This window comes from Epargyreus clarus, unplaced genomic scaffold (genome assembly GCF_041222505.1).
Source record: "Epargyreus clarus isolate Ecla_fem2 unplaced genomic scaffold, WU_Ecla_fem_2.2 ptg000007l, whole genome shotgun sequence".
Lineage (NCBI taxonomy): Eukaryota > Metazoa > Arthropoda > Insecta > Lepidoptera > Hesperiidae > Epargyreus > Epargyreus clarus.
In genome coordinates this window covers 17834272-17859806 of record NW_027332215.1, presented here as the reverse complement: position 1 = coordinate 17859806, position 25535 = coordinate 17834272, and the positions used below count along the sequence as shown (strand labels likewise).

General features: G+C 35.3%; 1 protein-coding gene across 6 annotated transcripts; it reads left to right on the top strand.

Annotated features, from left to right (window-relative positions):
- The first annotated feature begins 87 nt into the window (after positions 1-87).
- Positions 88-24506, top strand: LOC140743572 (uncharacterized). Of its 6 annotated transcripts, none has more exons than XM_073074963.1 (16): positions 88-246; positions 374-530; positions 603-758; positions 11862-12041; positions 15733-15912; positions 17169-17367; positions 17590-17776; positions 18009-18222; positions 18757-18896; positions 19236-19361; positions 19503-19551; positions 19746-19894; positions 20229-20413; positions 20818-20926; positions 21228-21389; positions 22264-24506. In XM_073074963.1, the coding sequence occupies exons 2-16, from the start codon at positions 395-397 to the stop codon at positions 22435-22437; spliced, it is 2346 nt and encodes a 781-aa protein (XP_072931064.1). In that variant the 5' UTR covers positions 88-246; positions 374-394; the 3' UTR covers positions 22438-24506. The 6 variants fall into 6 exon arrangements, with proteins under 6 accessions (XP_072931064.1, XP_072931063.1, XP_072931062.1 ...); XM_073074962.1 differs by lacking the exon at positions 11862-12041 and adding an exon at positions 7291-7548 and having other exon boundaries at positions 18009-18216; XM_073074961.1 differs by lacking the exon at positions 11862-12041 and adding an exon at positions 7291-7548.
- Positions 24507-25535: the final 1029 nt, after the last annotated feature.

The window sequence follows — 25535 nt, the reverse complement described above, 5'->3', positions numbered from 1 at the left end:
CTAAATAAACTAGAATCCAACTTCTTTACATAAAAAAGTGTAGCGAAATGTCGAATCGAATAATCGAATAGGTATCGTAATATCGTTGTCCGTCGCGATTTATGTGATACGCGTTAAATTATTCGAAGATATTAAAAATGTTTTGTATTAAAATCAGATTATCTTTCTAGTTAAATATCAAAAGATTTTTGTGTTTCTTTTTATTTTATTCTATATTTCTCGGTGATATTGTGCCAAACTAAAACGGTATGTAGCGAAGGGACAAAAGTTTAATAGATACATAGTGTTATTGGGTTGGCGCGTTATTAGCTACCAATCTAATATGGATTCCATATTAATTGCAAAGTCTCGATTAATAGTGTTGGGTATATAGGTGGGTGGTTATGATCGAAGAATGCCTCATACGCCGCGGTCGCGGGGCTCCGGTCGCGGGCCTGACGGCTCGCCGCGATCCCAAGTCATCGCACCTATGTCAGAGCGGCAACAGTTGGCCTTAGTCATGCAGCTGTCTTCGCAGGAGGTGCCCCCAGGTTGGTAATCGCTAATACGTAGCTAGTATATAGAAGTGGTATGTCGTAAAACTTACTGCTATTATCGTCCAGCCTCTTCAAATCCGGGGGAGGAGAGGAAAAAAACGCGACAACAACGGAATGAACGTGGAGAAACACCTCTTCATGTGGCTGCTATCAAAGGAGATCATAACACAGTTCAAAAGCTCATGGATCAAGGACAAGATCCTGATGTGCCAGATTTTGCTGGTAAGGTTTCACATGTCCACTTATAACACTGCTTAAACAGCTTCACTAAACTAACTACCATTGGTGGACTAAGCTTGTTGGAGGCCCAGGTGGAAATATTGATTAAGGCCCGTGGCCGAGAATTGTATGAGGTCTCCAGTCTAAGAAGTTGATCTAATTTTACAAGCTTTTACAAATGTCTGCAAAGGAATTTGCAGACATATGGTGGCCCATCAGGACCAGAGGCACCAGGTGGACCGCCTCTGCCGCCCTCCGCCGCCCTCCGCCGCCCTCCGCCTTAGTCCGCCAATGTTAACTGCTTCTACTCTACATTTATGTAAAAATGAAAAATATAAACTTAAACAGCTGTCTGGCTGTTCAGTAAAGCATTGATGATACTGAATTCATTTCAATTTGGTGTTTATCACAACCTTCAGATGTTACTATAGACGATAGAAGTGTATAGTCTCTATCCAGTAGTATCATGGCAGACTGCAATGTCATTGTGAAGTGCAATGCGATCATGCGAGGACATGAAGAATGTTCATTACCATCAATTGGAACATTCTCCGGTGATCAATATTCCTTAAATATCAATAATCACTATTATAAGTAGACATTTCTAGTCAGACTGTTGTAATATGGGTAAGATTTATGTAAATTCAGTGTGAATACATTCAACCATATTGTACAATTCTAATTCCAAATATAAACCGAAACATATGTTGTTTATGAAATGCATATCCTTTAATAATATTATACTATAACTATGAACTATGAGTATGGGTGGTGGTGGTATGAGTAAGGGTGGTAAGTAATGGTCAGAGTGTCGGATTGATGTACAATGTGAAATTTGTTCATATCTACTTAAGTTAATTGTTAGGGCAGTTGAATCTGGACAAACTATTGGTTGGGGCTTTGGTCAAAACTGAAATATCGTTGAGGTGCCAGTGTTAGAAATTAAAACTGTTTAAAGGGTTTCACATCGATATCATGGTTTGATTAAGCCTGTTTGGCAGAAATAAACTTAAGTATTTAATGTTTAAGGTAGATTCTTTATGGTTCAAATCCAGAGGCACCACTGTGTCAGCTGCCTAATAACAACGTAAAATGCTACTGTGTTATTGTTTGGAGCTAAATGGGTAGAAAGTGACTTCTATGAGACATTCCAACATCTCAGGAGTAGCAACATGTCTGTGGCCTATCGAAGGTGGATTCCACATGTATCTGTGCCAGGGGCCACTTATCATTAAGTGGAAAACATGCTTATTTGCTACTTTTCTTATTATAATATAGGAATAGCAAACAAACTAGCATCTGATGGTCCATCTGATGGTAAGTGTTTGAACCACCGTTCGAAGGTGGTAGAACCCTTTGTGGTTCGACTCCGGCGGCACCACCGCCACACCTATTTCTGCCTAATAACAGCAGTGTTAAGCGCTGCTGTGTTCCGGTTTGAAGGGTGTGGTAAGGGAGACAGACTTTTCCGAGGCGTTCCAGCTTAGTCCTCAGGGGTAGCGGCACATCTGTGGCCGACCTCAGGTAGGAATATCCAATCCTATCTGGGGTTGATTACAGATGTCCATGGGCGGCAGTAGCCACTTACCATCTGCATGCTCGTCTGCTACTCTTATATTATAAAAAAAAAAAAAAAAAAAAGTGGCCATACCCCATGGGCCATGTCTGGCTGGCCCAAGGCTATGTTTTAGAAGGTGGAAGATCCCTTAGTGCTGCTGCTCAATTCAGCTTGAAGGGTGTGACAAGGGAGACATACTTATTCGAGGCTTTTCAACTTAGTTTCCAGGTGAAGCAACACATCTGTGGCCGACCTCAGGTAGGGTAGTAGACCTTATCTTATCAGAGATTCTTTGAGAGAGACAAATGAGTGTCAGTAGTCATTTACCAGGTGGAATGCATACTCACCTGCTTCTTCAAGATTATAAAAAATATTGTAAAATGCTACTGTTTTATAGTTTTAAGGTGTGGTTAATGAATAGTAAGAGACTAATATGAGAAACATATGTTATCCTCAAGAGTGCAATGTGTCTATGGCCAAAACACACGTGGACCCCTTTTTTTTTTTTTTTTTTTTCGTGGGGAAACCCTTCATGGGTTCCTCTTGGCCGCGGGGGCAGCGGAGAGGATATGCCGGACTCCTACCGGCTAAAACCCCGCGGTGTTCCTCTGGACGCCCTTTATCGGGACCACGGGTACGCTAGTAGCACTCGTCCGCAGTCCCGACAGCGTTTGCCCGCATCAGGGCCCATCTCGGTAGGGATGGAGCTGGAGTAACTCCATCCGCACATCTTTGAGGTACGCGCGGGAACACGGCGCGCGCCACCTCGAGGCTTGATGTTGTTTTTGACGCAGAACACCCCCGTGTCCTACGCCAATGCCTCCGTTATGGGGGTAGGAAATGAGCGTGGGGAGCCCTTCTCCTACGCCCGGTTTTCCGCTTGCGGATTGGAAGGTCCGAGGATTTCTCTCTCTCCCTCTCCGCAGCCTCCTTCTGCAAGATAACATCCTCGCAGAAGGATTTCACCTTTTTCCATGACCTCTCGCTCTCGACCATGGATTTTACAACGGCCGGCAGCGAGAGGTCAGGCCCCACTGCAGCGACGAGAACACGGCGCTGGCTGTCCCAGGCGGGACACTCCTCCAGTGTATGCTGCGCCGTGTCCTCGTCGCAGCTGCAATGATGGCACTGGGTGGTTGGCTCCCTTCCGGCTATGCGGCACAGGTACTTCCCGAAACACCCATGTCCCGAGAGCACCTGCACCATCCGGAAGGATAGTGACCCATGCCGCCTGTCCATCCAGTCCTCTAGTATCGGACGGACAGCCTCCACAGTCCTGAGGCCACACGTGGACCCCTAAACTATGTGTAACAGTAAACACCAATCATAAAGTTGATGTTATTACTTTTCTTCTTATTATATGAGTATAGTTGAAGCAAACAAGCTCACAGGCCACCTGATGGTAAGTGACCACTACTACCCATGGACATTTACAATGTTCCCAAGATAGTAGTAGAGTCCTGTCTAAGCTTGGCATACTTAATGCTACCTCCAAGGCTTAAGTACCTCATATAAGTGTCTCGGCTAAACCACACCTTACAATACCAGAACACAATAGAGCTTAACACACTTTTTTGTTCTTTTTTTTTGTTATTTATAATATAGGAGTAGTAGACGAGCATGCAGTCCACCTGATGGTAAGTGGCTACTGCTGCCCATGGACATTTGTAATCAACCCCAGATAGGATTAGATATTCCTACCTGAGGTCGGCCACAGATGCGCCGCTACCCCTGAGGACTAAGCTGGAACGCCTCGGAAAAGTCTGTCTCCCTTACCACACACTTCAAACCGGAACACAGCAGCACCTAACACTGCTGTTAGGTAGCTGCTGGTAGGTATTAGGTAGAAATAGGTGAGGCGGTGGTGCCGCCGGAGTTGAACCGCAAATTGTTCTACCACATTTAGAACCTTTACTGTTAGAGCAGATAGTTTTGAAAGCAAATACATTCAACTTTATGGTAGTAACAGACATGGAGATGACAATTATCATCTATAACTTGTTACCAATTGGTAATAAGTTGTTTTAAAATATATGTCGAATGTTTATTAGTGTTAATGATCTTAGTGTGAAGCCTGTGAAGGGGAATTAAAATTTTGTATGAAAATCTTAACAATGTCTATAGCCTTATGTATTTAGCCTCTTTGTGTGACAGAAATTCATCAGGATTATAATCATGTAGGATTCTACTGCTAGTAAAACACTTTGTTATTATAAATAAAAATGAGCCTGTGTTTTGAAAGCTTGCTTTGAATAAGAAAACTAAATTAGTTTGAGATTTAATATTGGGAATTTTTTTATATAATGATACTTATATATTTGAAGAGGTGAAACAATTGTGGATGGTACTCATATATTAGACGAGGTGAATTGTATAGGGTCTGGTTGTGGGTTGTTAATTTGTATTTGTAGTCAGAAATACAAAAGTAATAAGATAAGCCTTTTCATAAATATTTTCATATATGGTATAAGTAATTTATATACCGACTTCATTGTATATTCATTGTAATTTAAGAAAAATGAAAGCTCATGCAATATATACAAGTAGATACAATTTGGCTTTTTCTTTTTTTTGTATCACAAGTTTTTGATTAATTTTCAGTTTTTATTAACTTGATTGTTTACATTAAATCTTTCAGAATTACAGCTTCTTTCTGTTATTGTATAGGGTTAAAATTTTAAACGTTGTGATAAAGCCAATATGGTTTGTCAGGGGTGGGTCCACCACAACACCCATTTCTAGAGTGAGGTAGTTCTGTATTTCTGTAGAATAGTGTGAATGCTGGCTGACTATGAATTAAGAAGTTGCTCCATCTTTATTCTTCATCAACAACATTTCTGTGATCAACTTCAGGTCCAAGTTTGTTTAGTCCTCCAATCAGTTGCGTTCAGCTCTTATTACAATATTTTTTATGATAAATGCCTCTACTTAGAATCAGCTCAGAAGAAGAATCCTCAATAGTCACCAACACAACCACAAAATTTTCATATGTATACATTGAATTATACTGGCTCGTTCCTAAGTCCTGGTCTATGTATGTATGTCCTGGCTAATTGCAGTCAGCTCTTTCTCCACACAAGGGATTGTCTGCTAAGCAGTCAACTTTTCAGTCAGAAGGGCTATTCAATATGATAGCCTATTCTAAAGTCCACCAAGACATGCTTTGCCCACATTCGGTTTCATATGTAAGATTGTTAACACGAGTTCTTGTGAGTCATAACGAGTTGTTTAATTATTTTGGCCCTGTTGAAGATTGAAAGAAATTTTTGTATTATAAAGGCACATTCATATATTTTATGATGGGTTCACGCAAATACCAAACTACTTCATTCTTAAGGGCTTGAAAAATAAATCCATACCAATACAAAAATAGTACCTGGATGAGCGAGCTTTGCTCTATTTTGTTTAATCAAAGTATTCTAAAAATGAAACCTGGCTAGGTGACCCGACAAATCTGTCGCTCCAGAAACCTCTTGCATACTAAATTTCATGAAAATAGTTGGAGCCGTTTCTGAGGGACTGTATATAAATAGGTATGAACAAGAATTGCTCGTTTAAAGGTATTAGATTAAATTAACTTTATTTGTCTTTATTCACATACAATTTGTTGTTTATATCTGACAAACACAATATAAAGGGATTCTTATTATGTAGGTTATATTATTGTGTATGTAATTTAGATTAATTAATATGAATTATATTGTTTATCTTTAAATTTGAGGTGAAATATAGGAGTAGCAGATGTGCATGCAGTCCAGATGATGGTAAGAGGCTACTGCCGCCCAAGAACGTCTAATCTGATCAACCCCAGATAAGATTAGTTTCCTAGCAGGGGTCGGACACACTGCCTGTCTTCATGACTAAGCTGGAATGCCTCGAAACAGTATGTCTCCCTTTCCACACCCTTCAAACCAGAATACAGCAGCGCTTACCACTACTCTTATTAGGCAGAAATAGGTACCGCTTGATGCTGCCTGAGTCGTGCCACAGAGGGTTCTACCACCATCAAAAGAAAGATACAAATTATTTATCATCAATAATTTGAGCTATCTTTTTATTAATATATTAATGATAATATGTCGGTTAGTTTAATAAATTCCTGTTAGTTAAATAAGTAGTTCAATAGTTCTGACTTCACTATTACATTCTCCCAGAGTTATGAAACTTATGAGATTGTTTGAACAATGCACATACTTGGTAAAGGCTTCAGTAGCAGTTCAAATTGAATATTACGCGTAGCTTGAGTAGCAGCTCTAGCCTTTCCTCAATATAAATATTTTGAAAGTTAGCTCACAACAACTTGATATTTTTTATTACTCACTAACATTTCTGTTACGCATCTTATTTAAAGATTTTAAAGTTATCTTAATAATCCATATCCCTCAATTAATTCCAGTTTCGATTTTTCTTACACGTGACATAAAGTAAGAAAACTTTATTGGGCTATATTTATCTCAATACTCAACAAATAGAGGTATAAATAATTTGGCAGTGACATGACCTCTAACATATTTATATCTGATATTTATAAACGGCTTGATCTCAATAATAACTTTCAGACACCTACAACTGTGTCTGGAAACCACCGAGAGTCCGACACCTATTGTGTTACTTATCTTGTGATTGACTATGTTAATTGGAAAATGATCCAGCTCCACTTGTATCATGAATTGCAAGATTGCAACTGTTATTGCACCAATTGAGGGCCTGATTCAATTTATTAACGCTTTCAATTTAACAATGACTGACAATGAAATGATTATTATACCTACAAGCGAGCACCCTCCGAGATTCGTCTTGGGAACAGTTCATTCCTAACACATCGTTGATTGGACGAGGATGTGTTAGGAGTCGGCTAGGTGGTCGCTGGTGGTATTCGTACCTAGTCTACTATGAGTAAGTTTTAACGGTGGTAAATAAGCCATTTAAGAATAAATTTTAATACAGATTAAAACATTTTGTGTAACTGAATTTTAGGTTGGACCGCGCTCCATGAGGCTTGCAGCTATGGTTGGTTTCAAGTTGTGGTAGTGCTCGTAAGTGGCGGCGCTAATGTAAACGCTAAAGGTTTAGATGACGACACGCCACTTCACGACGCGACCACATCTGGAAACCTCAAGATGGTTCAATTCCTTGTCGAACATGGCGCTGATCCATTCGTGAAGAATACTAAAGGCAAAATGCCCTCTGACTACGCGGCACCACACATCTATGAATATTTGCAGTCTTTAAAGGGTATGTCATTGCCTAATACGATCTATGAACTAACATACTAACATTCTAAAATTGGTCCTAACATTATCGTCATAACTAATTTGATTTGAAGTACTTATAAAAAAGATTTAAATGAATATTTGAGTTAGCACGCGAAAATTGCGTATTGTAGTGCTATCCCAGCATCATTGTGCAAAGCGATAGTGCTCCAGAGTCCACAGTGACAGTTTTATATTGCTTTGTCATCGCGTGCCACACCAACGTGCAAATATCCTGCAAAGATTGAACTTTATATTGCACATATTGTTATGTTACTTATACCTACGGCGTAATTAATTGAAATAGTTATCATTGCGTTTTGATATATGGAAGAAAGAATTAAATAATGTATACATGTATAATATAGTCGTTTAATAGTTGTTTTTGATTAACAAATGAAATTAACTATCTAACTTACCTATGTAAGTGTGCGGTTATAACATTCTTAGCATAGTTAACTACAAGTCTCAACTCTACAAATTTGCAACTAAGCTTAGTTAAAAATTTACTAATAAAATAAGATATAGGAAGTTTGTATAGGCTTCTTTTTAATGACTATTTTGCACTTATTACTAACAACCCACTAATAAGTATGCCTTAACAAATATTTGGTTCGCTTTGCTTCTTGTGTTTTTGTTTTAATGTTTTGTTTTGTGTTATTAATAATAATTCGGAATTGAAATTGTATAAAAAAATCGCGCATCTTTAATGCCGTGTCATTTTTTTACGGCAAGTTTCAAGGATCATGCGATCAGCTGAGTCGTATTAATAATTCAACGAAGATCAATACTCGTGCCTTCACGTTAAAGTATGAGCTACACTGTATCGTTTGATAAGTGCATTAAATATAATAATAATAATATTTTTTTGTTATGTTATTATTTTTCTTTTATTATTTATTTTAAACATAATTAATAAATGCCGATACACACATTTTACGGACTCAATAGCCGGCTCCTTGGTTACCAGAAGATTAAATTTTAAAAAAAAATTTATACGAAGATTTCATTAAATACACATTTTTAATCGGTGATACCCTTGTAATCTTATAACATTGTGTAAAAATTTATGTAAATAAATATTCGGAAAATTCAAAAAACACACCCACACATTTATGTTTTCAAATCATCTTGTTAGCCAGTAACTATTTAGATGACTTCCTGTAATAGCAATAAAATAACCTCTGTTAAAACTTATGACTCAATAAGAAAAGGCTTAGTCATAGCGCAAACAATCACAATTTACTTTCACTACATAACTGTAACAAAAATATATTGATTTATAAATTTGTACATTTTATATATGTAATGTTTAGAAAGTTATAAATAAAAGTTTATGTGAACATAATATTTCCATCCCCAATTACGTGTACGTATTGAACATCTTTGTTCGTTTCAAATGTTTTTGTATGGCGTCGATAGGCAAAAAAGGCTAATTTTTGCGGGTCATTTAACAGTTTCTCTTCGGAAGCCTAAAAATGAATATGCGTAGCAACTCGTAATTTCTGTGAATATGCGAGCTATCTAATTGAAACTTGTCCCTAATTTGCTCCAGTAATTTATACATGCATCTCGATGTGAAACAAGTATCTGAGCAATGTATTCCTTAAGCCAGAGGTACACTAGGGGGCAAATGACGCGTGCAAATCTGCGTTTGTATATCTCGTGTTGATGAGCGCCGGGAGGGACTTGTTGCGCAACTCGTCCCCTAGTGTGTCTCTGGCTTAAAATAGGTAACCCGAGGTCGACCTAGCAATTTAAATCAATACAAACTTGACGCATGTGCAAATTGCCATATTCATTCTCTTATCATTCTATAAAATGAAGTCAGGGCAACAACAATCTATCAATAAATATAAAAGGAATATTCTTCAAATATCCTAAGAAAATAATGCCTCTACGCTTAAGGATATTCTACCATTTTTATTTACTTCCTGGAAAATAAATGTCAGGCGTACGAGTGAAGACAGAAATAGTTTTTAATAAATGGTTGGCTTGGAAAACTGTTAGTTTTGAACAAACAAAGATGAGAGAAACTTAGATAGATTTCATAATATTAAAAATATATTTCTAACAGTGCGTCAACGCCTCACGTAGGTATGTAAAAAAAAATGAAAATACATATATGTGTCTTTTGTTTTTATTATTATTTCCTTTCCTGATTTATTTTTATAAAAGTTTATTTGACTTTTATATTTTATTTTTACTGTGCTACTTAGTTATTTTTGCTATTTTTCTATGGCATCGTCCTGATTGCCACAAAATGCTTTAAATAGGTACTACACTAAAAACGAATTGTTGAAAACGATAATATAATAAACTAAATCGGGAAATAAGTGTAACAAGAGTGGGTCGAAAGATCTTATTGTGCTAATCGGGATTGTCTTGCCTTAGAAAATAGAAAGGACGTGTACATAGTTCTTGCTGGTTTTTGAAAGGCATCTAGGGCCTTTTTCCTACCACGCATGCCTAGCACGCTCGCACGCGCGTCCACTCTCACGCATGCCTGTACCTGCGTCGCGGAGAAGCTGCAGGGTTAATTTGTAATTTGTTGTATTTTATGTGTGTGGAACGCATGCGGGCGTAGACTCGCGTGACAGGAAAAAGGCTCCAAATGCTATGTCTATTGTTTTTTTAGTGCCTATTATATATGTATTCAATACAGCTGAAAATCGTAACGATTAATTGCCATTTAGGACGAATCTATGTTAGTTAATTGAATATAATAAACAATAGTTACAGTGATCTTGTGTGATAAACATTTCAAATATTTACTCATCTCTTTGAAATACTTTCTTTCATCCAGAACTTTTTTTCTATCCATTTTTGGAAGGTTTATATTGTAAAGAGTAGCATCAGACAGAATAAGGATTAAAATATCTTATTCGCTGACATCCGATTACGAAAATTTAATATTCTTATTAAAAAAAAGCGGCATTAGATTTTTGTCAATTTACGACGAGTAAACAATTTTTCTTTTAGATAATTTTCTTAATTACCGAAAAACTGTTCGATATGAAGAAAATCAAGTGACTGTGGATGGTGTAAGGAAAGTTATGTATTAAGTGGAGATGAATTGCGACTATGATATATGTGATATAAGCTCGACATGAGCTACTCGATATGGAGTTGTCGTGTCATCTATAAGTAGCGGAAACGGATCGTTAGCTTATTAGTAGTAATTTCGCTGCGATTCTTTCAACGCCGTCGTCACTTTACAAAATCGATACTTGACGAGGTTGCACCAGATCTAAGTAAGCTTCGGTGCTTTTCACACATTTTTATCCAGGTAGGATTTTTAAAGTATAATGCGTAGAACGTTACTCATTTTAAATTTTTGGTCGTTGACGATAATCAGAGTCATTACTCGTAACAATGCAAGTAATTTGATATCGTATCGATTTATACTTTTTGCGAAATTGGCATATTGTGTGAATCGATTCCGTTGGTTTCTTTTGATTATTTGTAATAGTTGTAACATTTGATTTGAATAATACATTTACAAGATTAAATCTTAAAGTAAATAGGGACTTATGGCGTTTCTTAGCAGATAATAGTATAGAAAACGAACCGTGATGATAGTATCAGTAGAATTATTTAAGTTATTGTAGCGTCCCTCATAAATATGTTTAGATATTTAGGAGCGGCGTTACAATGAAATAATGATATGTATAGATATTTTTAGTGAAGTACCCAAGACTGTTGTATTTATCAAAAAGGCAAACGCTACTGAACGCAGTTAGTGTTTGTATGGACGAGTGCTAGTACCAGTTTTTCGTTTACATTTTGTGGAGTTTATGTTGTTTCTTGTTCTTGATATTAATAGCAGCACGTTTACTGGGTCCCGCGAGTGATTTAAGAACGTTCAACACTTGGATACGATACTCGCCTTAATTCGGGCTGGATTAGAGGACGGAATAGACTCTACGCTTTATCCAGATATGGGTACGTACCATAATCCACGGATATACGGATTATATTGTAGTCAACGTAGAATATTACTAAGATACCTACATAAATAATATTGTACTTTTTAACATTATTTCAAATGAAAAGTCATGTGATATATTTGGAATTAGAATGACGTCTTCAATATAGCAGTAATATAAGTTAAGTATTTTTAAGACCTGTTTTACTTAAGGTATGTGCACATTAGAGCAACTTAATGTAATTTATCGTTTGCGAATGATAAATTATTTTTAGTACTCAAATATATAATATTGTAATGGCGATTTCGGTACCGAGTATTCCATTTTTATAATACAATCGGTCAATAAATACGTTCTGACATTCCAGGTGAAGACTCGAGTGATGAGGAATCGATGAGCCTAAGCAAGAGACGAAAAAAACACTCTAAATCAAAGTCGAAGCCTAAAAGTAAATCCAAATCGAAAAGCAAATCTAAATCGAAATCCAAGTCAAAATCTAAAAGTAAATCTAAGAGCAAGTCGAAGAAACATGACAAAAAGGAGAAAGGTTGTATTACACAATACATTGGAGTATTCCATTATTTATTGTTCGATGTTTTCTTCCTCGGTAGATTTGCATAAATGTTCCCATTTCGATGTTCAATTTATTGCAGAAAAAAGGCTTGGGTTGATAAGTTCTGTAACACTCTGTTATTAATATCTGTTTTTCTTTATCGCGTAAAATTACTATTAAATTGTTTGGATTAATATTAAATATTTTGGATTTTGTAAAACCATGCATGCACTTACATTACTAGAATTTATTGTGATTAGAATTTTAAAAATTTAAGAAGTTTAACAACTATTCATAATCGAAAAACAGTTATTAATATATTAATCCAAAGTGATTACAGTAAGAATCATTCGAGTATGAAGATTCCGTACAATTCGGAAACATTTGGATATAACGTCTTTAAAGCACTAGAAAGTTAAAAATGTTAAAAAATAAGACGTACACCTATATTTATTTTTTACTCCACAAGAATTTCATCTATTCTTCCGTTTTCAACTTCTTTCCTGAATAATCCTTCCCTATCTTTTGACCACTGTTAGTCAGAGTTTGAAATCCTGCATAATTACGTAATATTTAACAGATTTTAAGAAATGGAAACTAAAGTTGTATTAAGAGATTTATTATGTGTGATATCTATCGTGTTCTTAATATATGATTATTTCAGTCTGAAATACCACTTCGCGTCAATCCGATACAAACGAAGGGCATTCTGTTAGTGCCTGCGTTTTAGTTGGGGTTGCGAACCATACTATAAGTATTATAATATATTTCGGGTGGGCGGACTATGTATTGTTGAAAAATATACAACACTAAAAATTTTATACATCAAAACATTTGACAAACAAATCGATCATATTTAAAATTTTCGAGCGCATCTTTACATTTACTTTGATGATATTGCGCGTATCCAAATTCCTAACACAGCTGTCTCATAGCCCTGTAACGAGGTGCCAATTGGTCAGTTGTCAATTGTGTCAAAATTGTCATTGACAGTTGTCAATGTGAGTCGCTTCACACTGACAGCTGACAATAACATTGAAATGCGATATCGATTTAAGAAATACTTTTTTATTAAAAGACTAAAAAATAATTATCATTATTCGCTTGTTTATATGAATATAAAGTGAATTAAAGTAAATAAAATACCTGATTTTTATGGCGAAGTAACGTTGGCAACCCTGGCTTTAAAAATTACTTGACAATGACATTAATGTCACTTTACTAACAACAAATTACCAAAAACCTTAATACAAGTTTTTTCAAAGTTAACATTACAATAATGATGTTAAATACAAAGGAAAGAACACTATTAAATATATTTTTTGCGTGGAATTAAAATAGACGCCGCGCTGTTTGTTCAACAAAAGCATCGAAAACTGCATGGCTGTGTGCATTTCAAAACTTGTTGCCACTTAAAATGTATACTATTAATTAGGGATTTATCGCAATAATTAAATTTAATTGAATACATTATTTAACCAAGAACCTATGATGTACCTTTTTTGTGTGCCACATCCACATCCTTCCTATTCGTAATATAAAATAATGATATTTATAAGACAAATTCCCCTATTTTTATCGTAATTATATTTTCAAATGAAAGTTGGAAAGTGTAAAATAATTTCACAACAAAAAATTACTACGAAAATAAATTTAATTTAATTTTACTATAAAAGTATAATTACACAGGCCAACTTTTTGTTTCTTGATTGATTTAAATGTAATGTTTTTATTGCATAAAATTATGCTCGAATTGAAAAAGAAATATTCCAAATCAAATAAATATTGAAACCCAAGCCATTTTTGATCATTGTCTTTTCTATGTCGCTTTTTCTATCAATATGTAAAAATAAATTAAATTTTATTTCTGTTCTAGCAGCACTTTACAGGTCAGGTGTAAATATTTTTTTTTTATAATAGTTTTGCCTGGCCTATTATATCCTACCATTGTAGCGCTTGTTTCCTTTCGCTGGCAACACTGTAGATTACTTGGTAGAAATTTGTTTCTTGTGTGTGGCATTGATTTCTTAGTGTATGTATGTGAAGGCAACCGATTTATTTATTTATTAGTTGCTACGTAAAAAAATTGTGACCTACTACTGTACGTAGTGTTATTTTTGATTAGTTCATCCCGGCGAATTTCGAGGTTATTGTCTTATGTTCTTTGCTTCTCCAAACAAATTAATGTTGTAAAGGAACGCGTTGGGCGTGTTGCCGTGTTGCTGAAATTGTCGTTATGGCCGCTTATTAACGTCAACATCGTGGTGGTGGTTTTGAGGATTGATATAACGAGTTTGATGCCTTTAGTTATATTAAACGCACCAGCACTGCTACCATCAACAGTGTTTGGCAACGTGAGATGCAAAGGAGAGCCCTCTCGCACAATAAAGGGGAGTCAATTGTTGCTTCATATTACTTTCAAATTCGTATATCCTATAATGCACGCCGCACTGCACACTACACATTAACATCCTCGGAACGTTACCGTACAACCCGTAATTATACTAACTCGATTGACACAATAACCTAACCAAACAGACAGTTATAAATAAGACCACGTTACGAGGCGAGCGAAGTCGTTCCGTTCGTCCGACGCTGGTGACTCCTACATATACGTGAACTCTGAACTAATCCCATCGTCTAGGTAATCGTTTTCTGATGCTCATTATAAATAATGAGCGAATTAATGTCCCTGCTGTTTGTTTTATAGCATTCTTATCTTGAAGTCAGGGCATTCATTTTATGTTATCAAAACTGCTGTAATTTAACTTCCACACAAATCATCAAAACAATTTGTCATATCTTTGCTTAAACTCTACATGTAGTCGTAGAACAACTGTAGTGTTAGCAGCAATGGAAGATTTTCATGTTGTAAAAATATACTACTGTAAAAGTACGCAACAATGTATGTTACTTTGTGAATAATGGCTTTTTGTTGTTGTTGTAAATACTGATTAATGTTGTTGACTTCAATAGAAAGGACTTGGAGTATGACAATGGGGCAGGGAGTATACATTTTATTTATTAAAGATATCAGATACCATAAATTAGCAGGGTAAGATCATAATTATAGTGTTGTTAATTGTGATATAACATCAAGTAAAAATAAATAAAAGAGAAAAATGGATTTTTAGTAGACTTAGAGTAATAGTTTGATATCTTAACTGTGCTTAATTTGCAAAAAAAGGATCATCAAACTTGATTTTTAGTGAAAATAAATGTATAGAAAATGTAAAAGAAGTTTAGTATATCTTTCAATATTTACATTTAATAAAAACACAATTTTTCAATTATGTATACTAAAAAAAAATGTTACATAATAAGGTGGAACAAATGTAGAATTGTTGTGCAATATAAAAAACAAACAATCAAGTATAAAAGAGGGATATGTCCTTTTAGTTTTAGAATAGTCAGTAAACCAACTCATTAGTCTGCTAGTTGAATAGTCCACTAATTTATTGTTGGCCCCACCTTTGATTTATTTTACTTTAGTTTTTGGAATGACAGCATTTTTCCAGAACAAGATTTTTTCTTATAATGTATGCCATTATCCACAATCCACTATTTTTTTTTTTTAAACAATGCTTGTTTTAATGATTATGAGTTTCAAGTTCACTGGTTTGGCATATTAGCTACAGTTTGTCTCATGTGTCATTAAAATATGGTGGAACCAATTGATCTACAGATACTAACGCGAGAGCTTCAACCAAGGGGTCAAGGGATGACAGCAGCAAGAAAGGTGGCAATGCGAGCACCCAAAGTGAAAACAACAAAAGGAACAACATGGAAAGCCTAGCACAGGCTGAACATTACGACGGGAAAGAAGCTTCTACGGAAAAAGGCAACGCTTCGGATAACAGGGATGGTAAGTAATTTTATATAAGTAACTAGCATATATCCATACCAGGTGTGAACAAGTTAACAAGTCGAAAATGTCGAGAGTAAAAATTAATTATTTACTAACTAAAGTTGAGTGTGTGTGGTAAGGAGCCAACTTACCTATTTTTTGCACCCTATAAATTAAACAATCCTAATACTTATTACAATTTAAAATATGTAAAAGTATATATACATATTTGTATATGTAAGTTGACTTAACATATTCACGCCTGGTGTTCTTATATTGGCTTATAATGGGGCGCCAGCGAACAGGGTACTTTTAGCATAAGCGACGATGATTTGCCTGCCCTTAGAAAGCTAGATGTCAAACATTACACTCCGCGCAGAGGGCCGGTCGCAGGTAATTTTAGACGTTCAAAGCACTAATTCTTGCGAAACATGTGATTCACCTTTAATTCGTCGTTATAACGTAAGTTTCTAATAAAGTGACCAAACGCAGCAAGTCGCCAAAACGTGATACAGCATTAAAACAACTGCCAAAACGTAAATCGCCGATGCTAAAAGTAGATAATCTACTAGGGTCGCAAAACCTTTTTACCACTTATCAATGTCATAATTAGTAATGCTGCCAATATAAATTTCACACATAAACAGATCAAAAGTACAGGAAACAATGTCTTATTTTATTAGAGGCACCGTTCTTGTGTGCATTATACTATAGGCCTATAATATATACGGTGTATGTAAACATACCACATAAATTAGTACTGGTTACACCACCTGAATAATATAATCGTTTTTGAATAAATTTACATACAAAGACTTAATTACTTATACGAAAATTATGTTATATAATGTAAGTAGGTACATTTGAACATTATATTTTACAATTTCTGTAAACTAACTTGTGTATATTCAATTTAAATTATAATTTACAGTTATGGATTGTCATTTTGGTAAGTAATTGTATTGTAATGCAATTTGCACATTTATAACTAAAACTATCTAGAAATAAATGATTTTGTCCTAGCGATTTGGAATTCGCCTTTTTAGACTGGGTTCGAATCCCAGGCACCTTATTTTTTGAAGTTAGTTGCTATTAGTAATTAAATATGACTTGTTTTGACGGTGTAGAAAATATCGTGAGGAAACCTACATGCCTGTGTACTTGATTATTTTTTCTCATGGTTGTGTAAAGTCTATAGGGCAAGATGGCGGACTATCTATACCCTTTTGACCAATGCCAAACAGTGGGACTATAATCTGCCAATAATGTTACAGAGGGATCCCAGTTGAGCAGTGGAGTCGTATCGTCTACTCAAGATGATATAGGCACAGCCACCAAACGCTCATATACCGATGAAAACCATGAAGCTGATCCCGCTGAAGACGAGGTTACCAAGAGGAAGAAGCGAAAGGATAACGATGATAAGGAACCAATGGCAAAGCCTGCCCCTGTTTCGCGCAGTAGTACTGGCCGGTGAGTACCTGTTGTGACTTATAAGAATAACATAAATTAATATATGTTGTATACGAAATGTTGATTGTAAAAGATTCATTATCTATATCAAAATAACAGCTTATTATTTAATTCTTATAAAAGTGTATTAATATATACTTTAAGTTAATAGTTACGTTTTTTGTTTTTATTCCATGTCTATTTATAAATACGCAAGTGAAACAGATAAAAAACATGTTTCAGAGTTTTAACCGGAAGCAAACCACCCGGTCCCGCCAGCAAGACAGGGGCGACACCTTTAGGCAAGAGTGGGACTTCGCAGAGTGTTGGTAAGGGTAGTGCAGGCGGCTCAGGAGGGAAGGGCAGCGGCCAGTCGCAGGGAAAAGGAGGCGGTGCTGGGAGTAAATCTAGCGCTCAGAGTGGTCATCAGGTAATAAGTTTTCCATTTTTTTTAGTTCGTTTTTTTTTTCCTATTTTACTTTATTTTTACGTTATTAAAATACATAATTATGACAGGTTTGTTATTAAATTTTTGTTATTAAAGTGAAATAATTATAAAGTTGATAAGTTATAAACTGTAATTACACTATACAATAAAATACACATTATTAGTTAATCTTGTTCATAATTACAAATATCACAATGCATATTTTATGTACCAGAAATCATCAGGAGGTTCGAAAGGTTCCGCACAGTCAGGTAAACAGGATAGGAAAAGCCCGGTCGCCAGCCCAAAACCCCACGGGAAGGACGCCGGAGACGCCGACTCCGAGGATCCAAGGAGTCATGAGACCGCTCCAAAAGTACCACCACTCAAAATTGTTATACCGGGAGGGGCCGGCGGTTCAAGTGGCCGTAATGAACAGGAAGGCGAGGGTAATCATTGGATATTTTTAGATTAGAACGCTCTAGAGAGAGGCGCGGGTAGAGAGAAGGTCACAATTTTTTCTCAACTTTTGTCGCCTAATTGTGGATATATGCTTTAAGTGTGATGTTCTAGCGGCAACAAGAATCGGTTATTACGATAAATAAACGCATACCGTGCGATATTAAAAATGAAGGGGTGTGTGATTTATATTACTTGGTTTTATATAAATTAAACATACTTTTTATTTTATAATATCTATAGTTATAATTCTTACGAGTCTTACTAAGGTTTTATTCCTGCTGTGTTTTAATACAGCTAAATATAGAACCAATACTTGATGTCGTTATTTCATTGTAGTTGATCACGATTTTGCTTAATTTATTTAGCGATCATTTACATTAATGCATGAACTAGAAGTTTACGTTTAACATCTCACCCAAACATTTCAAACTGGCTTTCAATGTTTTTTAACTTCTATCTTTAGGAAGTTTCGTCGTGTCACGTTGTTATGAATATTAGACTAACATATCCATGTATTGTAGGCGGAACTCAAAGGGGCAGCGGCAAAGGGCGCGGCAATGCGTCGACATTGCCCTACGTGATTCCCTGCACTAGCACAGACGCCGGCCAGACCTCGGACAGCTCTGATGGTACCGATGACAAGAGGCTCGCCGAAGGCAAGGTAAATCACTACACTTTAAACTATTAAACTAAAGAACAAATCAACTAAACAAAATATCGAAGTATCTTACGTTATTCAAAGCCTGCATAATTTTAGGGGTGGAAGAACCCTCTGTGTAGGGTTACGCTAGGTCGGTACGACATTATTTTTTAAAGGAATTCTAGCCGAAATATGCGACAAAAGTAGACCATTTAACTTTGTTTTCTAGTTTTTTTTTTTATTAATAGGACCAGTGATATTGTTAGTTTTATACTACGTTACTGTTATCGTAAAAAAATAAAGATAAGTTTTCCGTCGCCCTTCATATATAAAACGGTATACTTTTAACCTTTAAAACAGCCTGGCCAGAGGGTTCTCCGCTCGCACAGGGCAAATGATGGGGACAAAGACAAAGAACGGACATCTCCACAGTCTGGACATAATCAAGCATTGAATTCTAACAAAAGTCCACAACCTTCAGGCTCTGTAAGTTTTAGAAATTTGTATTTAGATTGTGTATTAGTATTAGCAGACTTTATTTACTGTATAATTAAACAAATATATACATTACCTTCGATGTGACACTTGTTGAAATGTGACCGCTATCTAAAATTACATCATTTTTAGGGCCAAGACCACGATCATGCCACATCAACTTCTGGGAAAACCGAATCTGGTAAGAAGGGCTTAATAGCTTAAGCTTAACATGCTTGCATCTGTGTGGTGGAAAAATGGTGCTGTTATTAACAAACTCTTTAATTTTCATTTTAATATGAGACTTAGTTATAGTGATTGTACCTGAATTTTTACCGCGTTTTAAATTTTATTATGGATTTTTCTATTGATTACCAACTCTTCAAATTTCTATAGAGCTGCATCCTCGAAAGCGTAAGCTTAAGTCCTCTAAGGATCACTCGCGAGAGTCGAAGCACAGTGACCAGGTGCCGGACAGCACTACGGCCACACACAACATCACTCACTCCAATCCCTATCAGCTTTACATACACATCCGCAAGCAGGTATGCAATTTACTTATATTACGATAATTATACTTATAAATACAATATTATATTCTGCCCTCGTAATAAAGCAATCGACATTTTGGTGCATTTCAGTCTTTTCCAGATATGGCACCAGAAGACTATGATAGGATGAATGAAAAACGTTTTTTAATTGGAAGTCTGTCGAATTGTAACGAAAAAACCAGTATTTGCACTAGTTTAGATAGTAATCCTCAATTTAAGCGTGTTTTTATCAGAACTATCAATTTGCAAATACTGCGTTCTTCATGACGACGGCAATATTAATTACAGAAATATTACCACCAATAATAACAGAAATATTATTCAACAGGTTGAACGCCGTCAAAAAGCACTATTTCCCGTCAAGCCAAAGCCACCGAAAGATTTCAATAAATATTTGATGAATAGGTGCACGTACACCCTTCAGCGAAATGTGAGTCAGGAGCCACAAGTTGAGATACCTATCAACTTACCCCCGCAAATGTTAAACGAATTCATGGATCAGGAAAAAGAAAGGTAAATAACGTGTATTTATGAATGAGCGTAAGGAGTTATATTTCTCTGGCATATTTATTAAAAAAGTAAAAATCCAATACGTGCATCAATGTGTGCAGGCGAACGAAGTGAACCTATTTCAAAACCTAAAATTATAACAAAATTATTGGTACATATTGTTCTGTGTCCAAACCAAATAATCTTTAAAATTATTTTGTTGGCAGGCTACCAACAAAATAGCTTATTATTTTTGAAAGTTACGGTATCTTGCTAGCTTCATGGTGTCGATTCTAACTGTCGCTTTTGTAAAAATTCATTTTTGTCATTTTTCTCGACCCGGCCTAAATTAGCATCGAAAAATATATGATCACAAAAATAATTGTAGACTTTTTCGTCCTCTATATTTTATCTATTTATTGTAACAGGACACGTCTTCGTATTCAACATCTGGTTGAAAAGGAAAAGTTGGTTCTTGCCGTAGAGCAAGAGATCCTTCGTGTACACGGGCGCGCCGAACGCGCTGTGGCCAATCAGGTTTGATATTTCTTCATTACATACATTTCTTTATGTCACAATCATATTTATAAATAATCGTCACGGATTAAACCATAGTACTATAATAAAGGTGAGGCAAATTACTTTAATTTTATAAACAATGTGTCCTAATTCTTATTAATGTACAAAATCGACGTTAAAACTACTATATTTTTTTCAGTTACTTTTAATACGTTTCTGCGTTCCATTGTTAACGTTCCACTTGCTGCCAATAGAGAATTGAGGTTTCAAAATTATAATAAAACAATTCTGAATACTAATCCTTTTTTTTTCTGTTTAGGCTCTTCCTTTTTCGGTGTGCACGATCCTGCGCGACAGAGAGGTGTACAACGTGCTGGCTCCGGACCAGGAGGAGAAACGCAACGCGCAGCGCTCCCGGTGCAACGGCAGACAGATCAACTCGTGGCTGCAGGAGGTCGACGATAAGTGGGAGAAGATCAAGGTGATTTGATTTTACTTTTGTTTGTTTGTGGAGTAGGACGATTCTAGTAGATAATTGAGGCTGCTAGAACCAGAGTGGCCTAACTGCAGTTTAATGACGTTTGACCTATATGTATTTTCGCAATTTAAAAATTTTGTGTCTTTTAAAAATGTTTTTTGTAGTTAGCTACTCTGGTTCTAACAGCCTTGATTTATAATGATGCGTACTGCGTGGCGCAAGGATTGCCATACCAGATTGACGCGCAGAGGGCCCCGGGTTTAGTCCCCAGCCAGACTAATATCTAAATTATTAATTCTGTTCCTGGGTCTGGGTGTTTGTGTACGCAACGTAGCACCACACCGTTTGTGTACGCAACGTGGCACCCACAACGTAGAATCCTAGTGTGGGGCTGTGAGTGTATAAGGCGTTTTTTTAATGTTCTGTCTTGAATTCCTATATTTTAAATATCATATTGATTTTACATTCTCAAACATTTTTAGTAAAGTCACTTGTTTAGCCTAGATAAATTCAAATATTTTATTTATTTATTCACCTCTATAAAAATAAAGATACAATAGGGCAAACATAATGCCTGATGGCATTCTCTGCCAGTCAACCCTTGGAAAGAGGAAATAGGAAACCTTGGAAAGAGGAGGATAGAGAAAATGGCGGCAGGTGTTAATTATATATATATATGAAATTATGTTATTTATTATAAATACATAAATAAATACGTATAGTTCAGATATATATCAAAATATATAAACAAATACATACATATTATATAAAATAAACAATACAGATGATTAAGATAGTGACGATTATTATTGTTTAAGATATTATTGTTTTGTTTTTAAGATACATTGTTTTACGTGTAGTCTGCTTGATCTGACAGGAAGGAATGCTTCGACGTCAGCATACCGAAGCGGAGACGTTGCACGCAGTGCAAATGATGGGCTGGGAGTGGAAACTGAAGGAGCTCGCCATTTGCGACTACAAGACCTCACCGAAGATAGATCCATCCCATGTACCTCAAATACACGTGTCAAATTTTGACTTGCCCGCTTGAATTTAAGTTTGTATTGCCTATGTTTTTGTAATGCTAGCGCGACCCTCGTGCTAGCACAATATAATCTAAGTTTATGGTTATTGTAATCTAACACTATTATAACATCAATTGGTAAAGACAACTCAAGCGGAGCTACTAAATTGGATTTTTAATCTCAAAATTTTTCGATCGTCGACGATCCTTTCTAAGGGCTCTCCCGCGCCCCATTTTCGGTACCGCGTGATTTACCACTGTTATACGCGATTCTAACATCATATTCGTAAACGTGAATCACACGTTACCGAGAAGTGGTACAAATTTTTATGAATTTAATATTTATATTCAGTTTTAATTATGACATATAATTTGATATTACTTGCCTATTAAATGTTTAATAATTTTAAATTTAACATTGATCAATGATTTAATTTTAATTCTAAGTTATATTATTATTACAAACTTTATTTTATTGACTTGTGAATTAATTTCAATAATGATTTGATTATATTGATTGTAAGGTCTGCGTGTATTTTTGTTTGTAAATTATTTATGTTGTGCAATGAGTTGAAGCAGATCTTAGGTAAATAGCTGAATGTTTCTGCTTGTTATTAGTGTAGGTATGTAAAATTTCTGGTTCTGTCGGGTATGGCTATCATGGAAATATAATTATTTTTGAGTAATGTTATTTTGAGATACAATACCAGTTTTATCGGATGTAAACTGTTTTGAAAACGTCAAAAAATATAATATTGTGATATTGCATTCACTTCATGTTGACAAAATTGAAAATATTTATTATTCTTTACTGAACCAGTTTTAATGCGCTCATACTTACTGAACCTTATGTATTGATTATGTAGGATAGTTACATTTTCTCTGTAATTAGCATGCACTGAGCTTGTGAATGGAATGTAAAAGTGATAAGAGCCAAAAATTTATGAATAATACAACTTAGCTCATTTGTAATCAAAAATCTTACTGCTTTCAAATAATGCAGTTTATTCGGAATTTATCGGATTTAAAGCTCACTGCATCTTAATTACTATGTTTATTATCTGTGTCTATATTATAACTCGGACGAGTATAGTGTATCTCATCTCACTGATCTATTTTTTTTGTTAAGGATCATTAATTTACTTGTATACTTGAGCATTTTAATTTGCACATCTATGAAGCAACCCTTTTTATCGTAATAGATATGTGTAAGCTGTAGTCATTGTTTATCTATAGCTGGAGTTATTTCTCACGTAATTGAACATTTAATGGACCCGTTACATTTTTAAAAAGTCATCTTATCACAGATATACTTGCAAGTCCAACATGCAACAACATGCAAGTTCCAGATGTGCTTATATCTCCTAGTAGCACAATACCAGGTTCATTCTAATCAAATTATTGCTAAATTAGAATCTATACTATAAAGGCGTAGCAATGGTGTCGTTTAGATTTTAGTAGTATTATATGTATATCGTAGTAAATGTTTTAGGCGTCTCCACGCGGCACATGTTAAACTTAAGAAATCTCCCGCGGCAACTTAACAGTTTTATACTAGCGATTATATGGTAATCCAATCTACCAACGATACCTGTACGCACTCAGTTCTTGCGTAATAGCCGGTATAAAACTATTATTTTTTTATGTTTAATATTCTCCGTACTCCCTGCTACGCCTAATTTTTCACTTGGTAAAATAGTTGGAAATTATTAAAATAATATATTCCATTATGCATCTTTCTGATCATTAAATCAATCCTAAGTATATGAGTAGAAAATGAGTAATTAACATCGTGTAATTCTGAAATATAATATTAGAATTTAGAATATGTTTAATCATATCTTATTGTTTAAATCTTTGTTCGTTCGTTCGTTTACATGTTTGTTCTTTACATTTTGTACGAACTGGTAGTTTTTAAGTTTACTGTGATTTCAACTTACATTTATCACTTGTTTTAGGTAACTAAAATTTAAATGAATGAATTGAATAATTTATAATTTAAATTACTTTAATTTTATGAAATTCATTATTATAATTTTATTGTAATTGATGTATATTTTATTTTTATGAATTCAAATTACAGATCTCAACTCAATCGTAAAAAGCGTTTTATTGAAGTTGATTTCCTACATTCCACTTTCACTTTTGTGGATCGTTATAAAAGCATGATGATCCATTGATGTACACAATATATTAAATGTATTTAAATTATGTTTAAAAATGAAATTACAATAACTAAGTGGTGGTTTGAATATAGAAGTGAATCGCGTCGCCATATCAACTACGTCAACGTTTGACTACACCTGCTCGCAACAATTTCAGCACAGAGTACTTTATAATATTTGAATTTCAGAGCGGACTAGCAATTTGGCGCAGACTATAACTTCTTAAGCTAACCTTTGCTATACGCAGAGGCACTTTGAAGAAGAATAATAAGTAACACCAGAACAATTTTAAAATAGATCTATAGTCTGATTCATAATTGTAGGTGTCCAAAATGTCAACAAAGAATTGTCACTGTCAAAATTAGCAAGAAACAAGAACTTTAACAAACTCAATAAAAAATAAAACCTTTAACAACTATACACAAAGTAACAAACGCGCAATGAAAACGAGAAAACATTAGAGTTAGATCACAATCATGAAAATTAATAACATGATGCCTTAAATCCTTCTGTGGAGGGAAACCGGGGCGGCAGCCCCGGTTGCCCTCCACAAAAGAGGGGCCCCCGCAATAGAGACGTCGGATTTTTCTTTTAATTCCGACTAATAAACACTAGTAAAAAAATATATCTTTTCCTTTGATATTTTTTTTCGCATTTTTTCTTTATCTACAGTACTTTGTACAAACATGAATACTAGAAGAATCTACCTGCGTTTCACAATAAAATATTTATTGAAAAACTGAACTGAAAAAATTGTTCATTTTATTCGGAAAATAATTCGGGGCCAGGCCTCCACTCCTTTGTTGTCCCAAGGCCTCTATACCTCTAAATCCGGCCCTGGGCACGCTAAATGAAACACTCCAGTTGATTTGTCAAGAAAAACCTAAAACGTAGTGATTACATTCTCTTTGGAAAAACCAACCCTTTCCTACCTATACATTTAATCTCTCATTAATTTAT

Bases quoted from the DNA above. Each gene is read 5' to 3' on its own strand.
- LOC140743572 (XM_073074961.1), top strand. From the start codon at position 395: ATGCCTCATACGCCGCGGTCGCGGGGCTCCGGTCGCGGGCCTGACGGC. The intron at 759-7,290 runs GTAAGGTTTCAC...ACTGAATTTTAG, and splicing joins TGATGTGCCAGATTTTGCTG to GTTGGACCGCGCTCCATGAG. The intron at 17,777-18,008 runs GTAATAAGTTTT...TTTATGTACCAG, and splicing joins GCGCTCAGAGTGGTCATCAG to AAATCATCAGGAGGTTCGAA.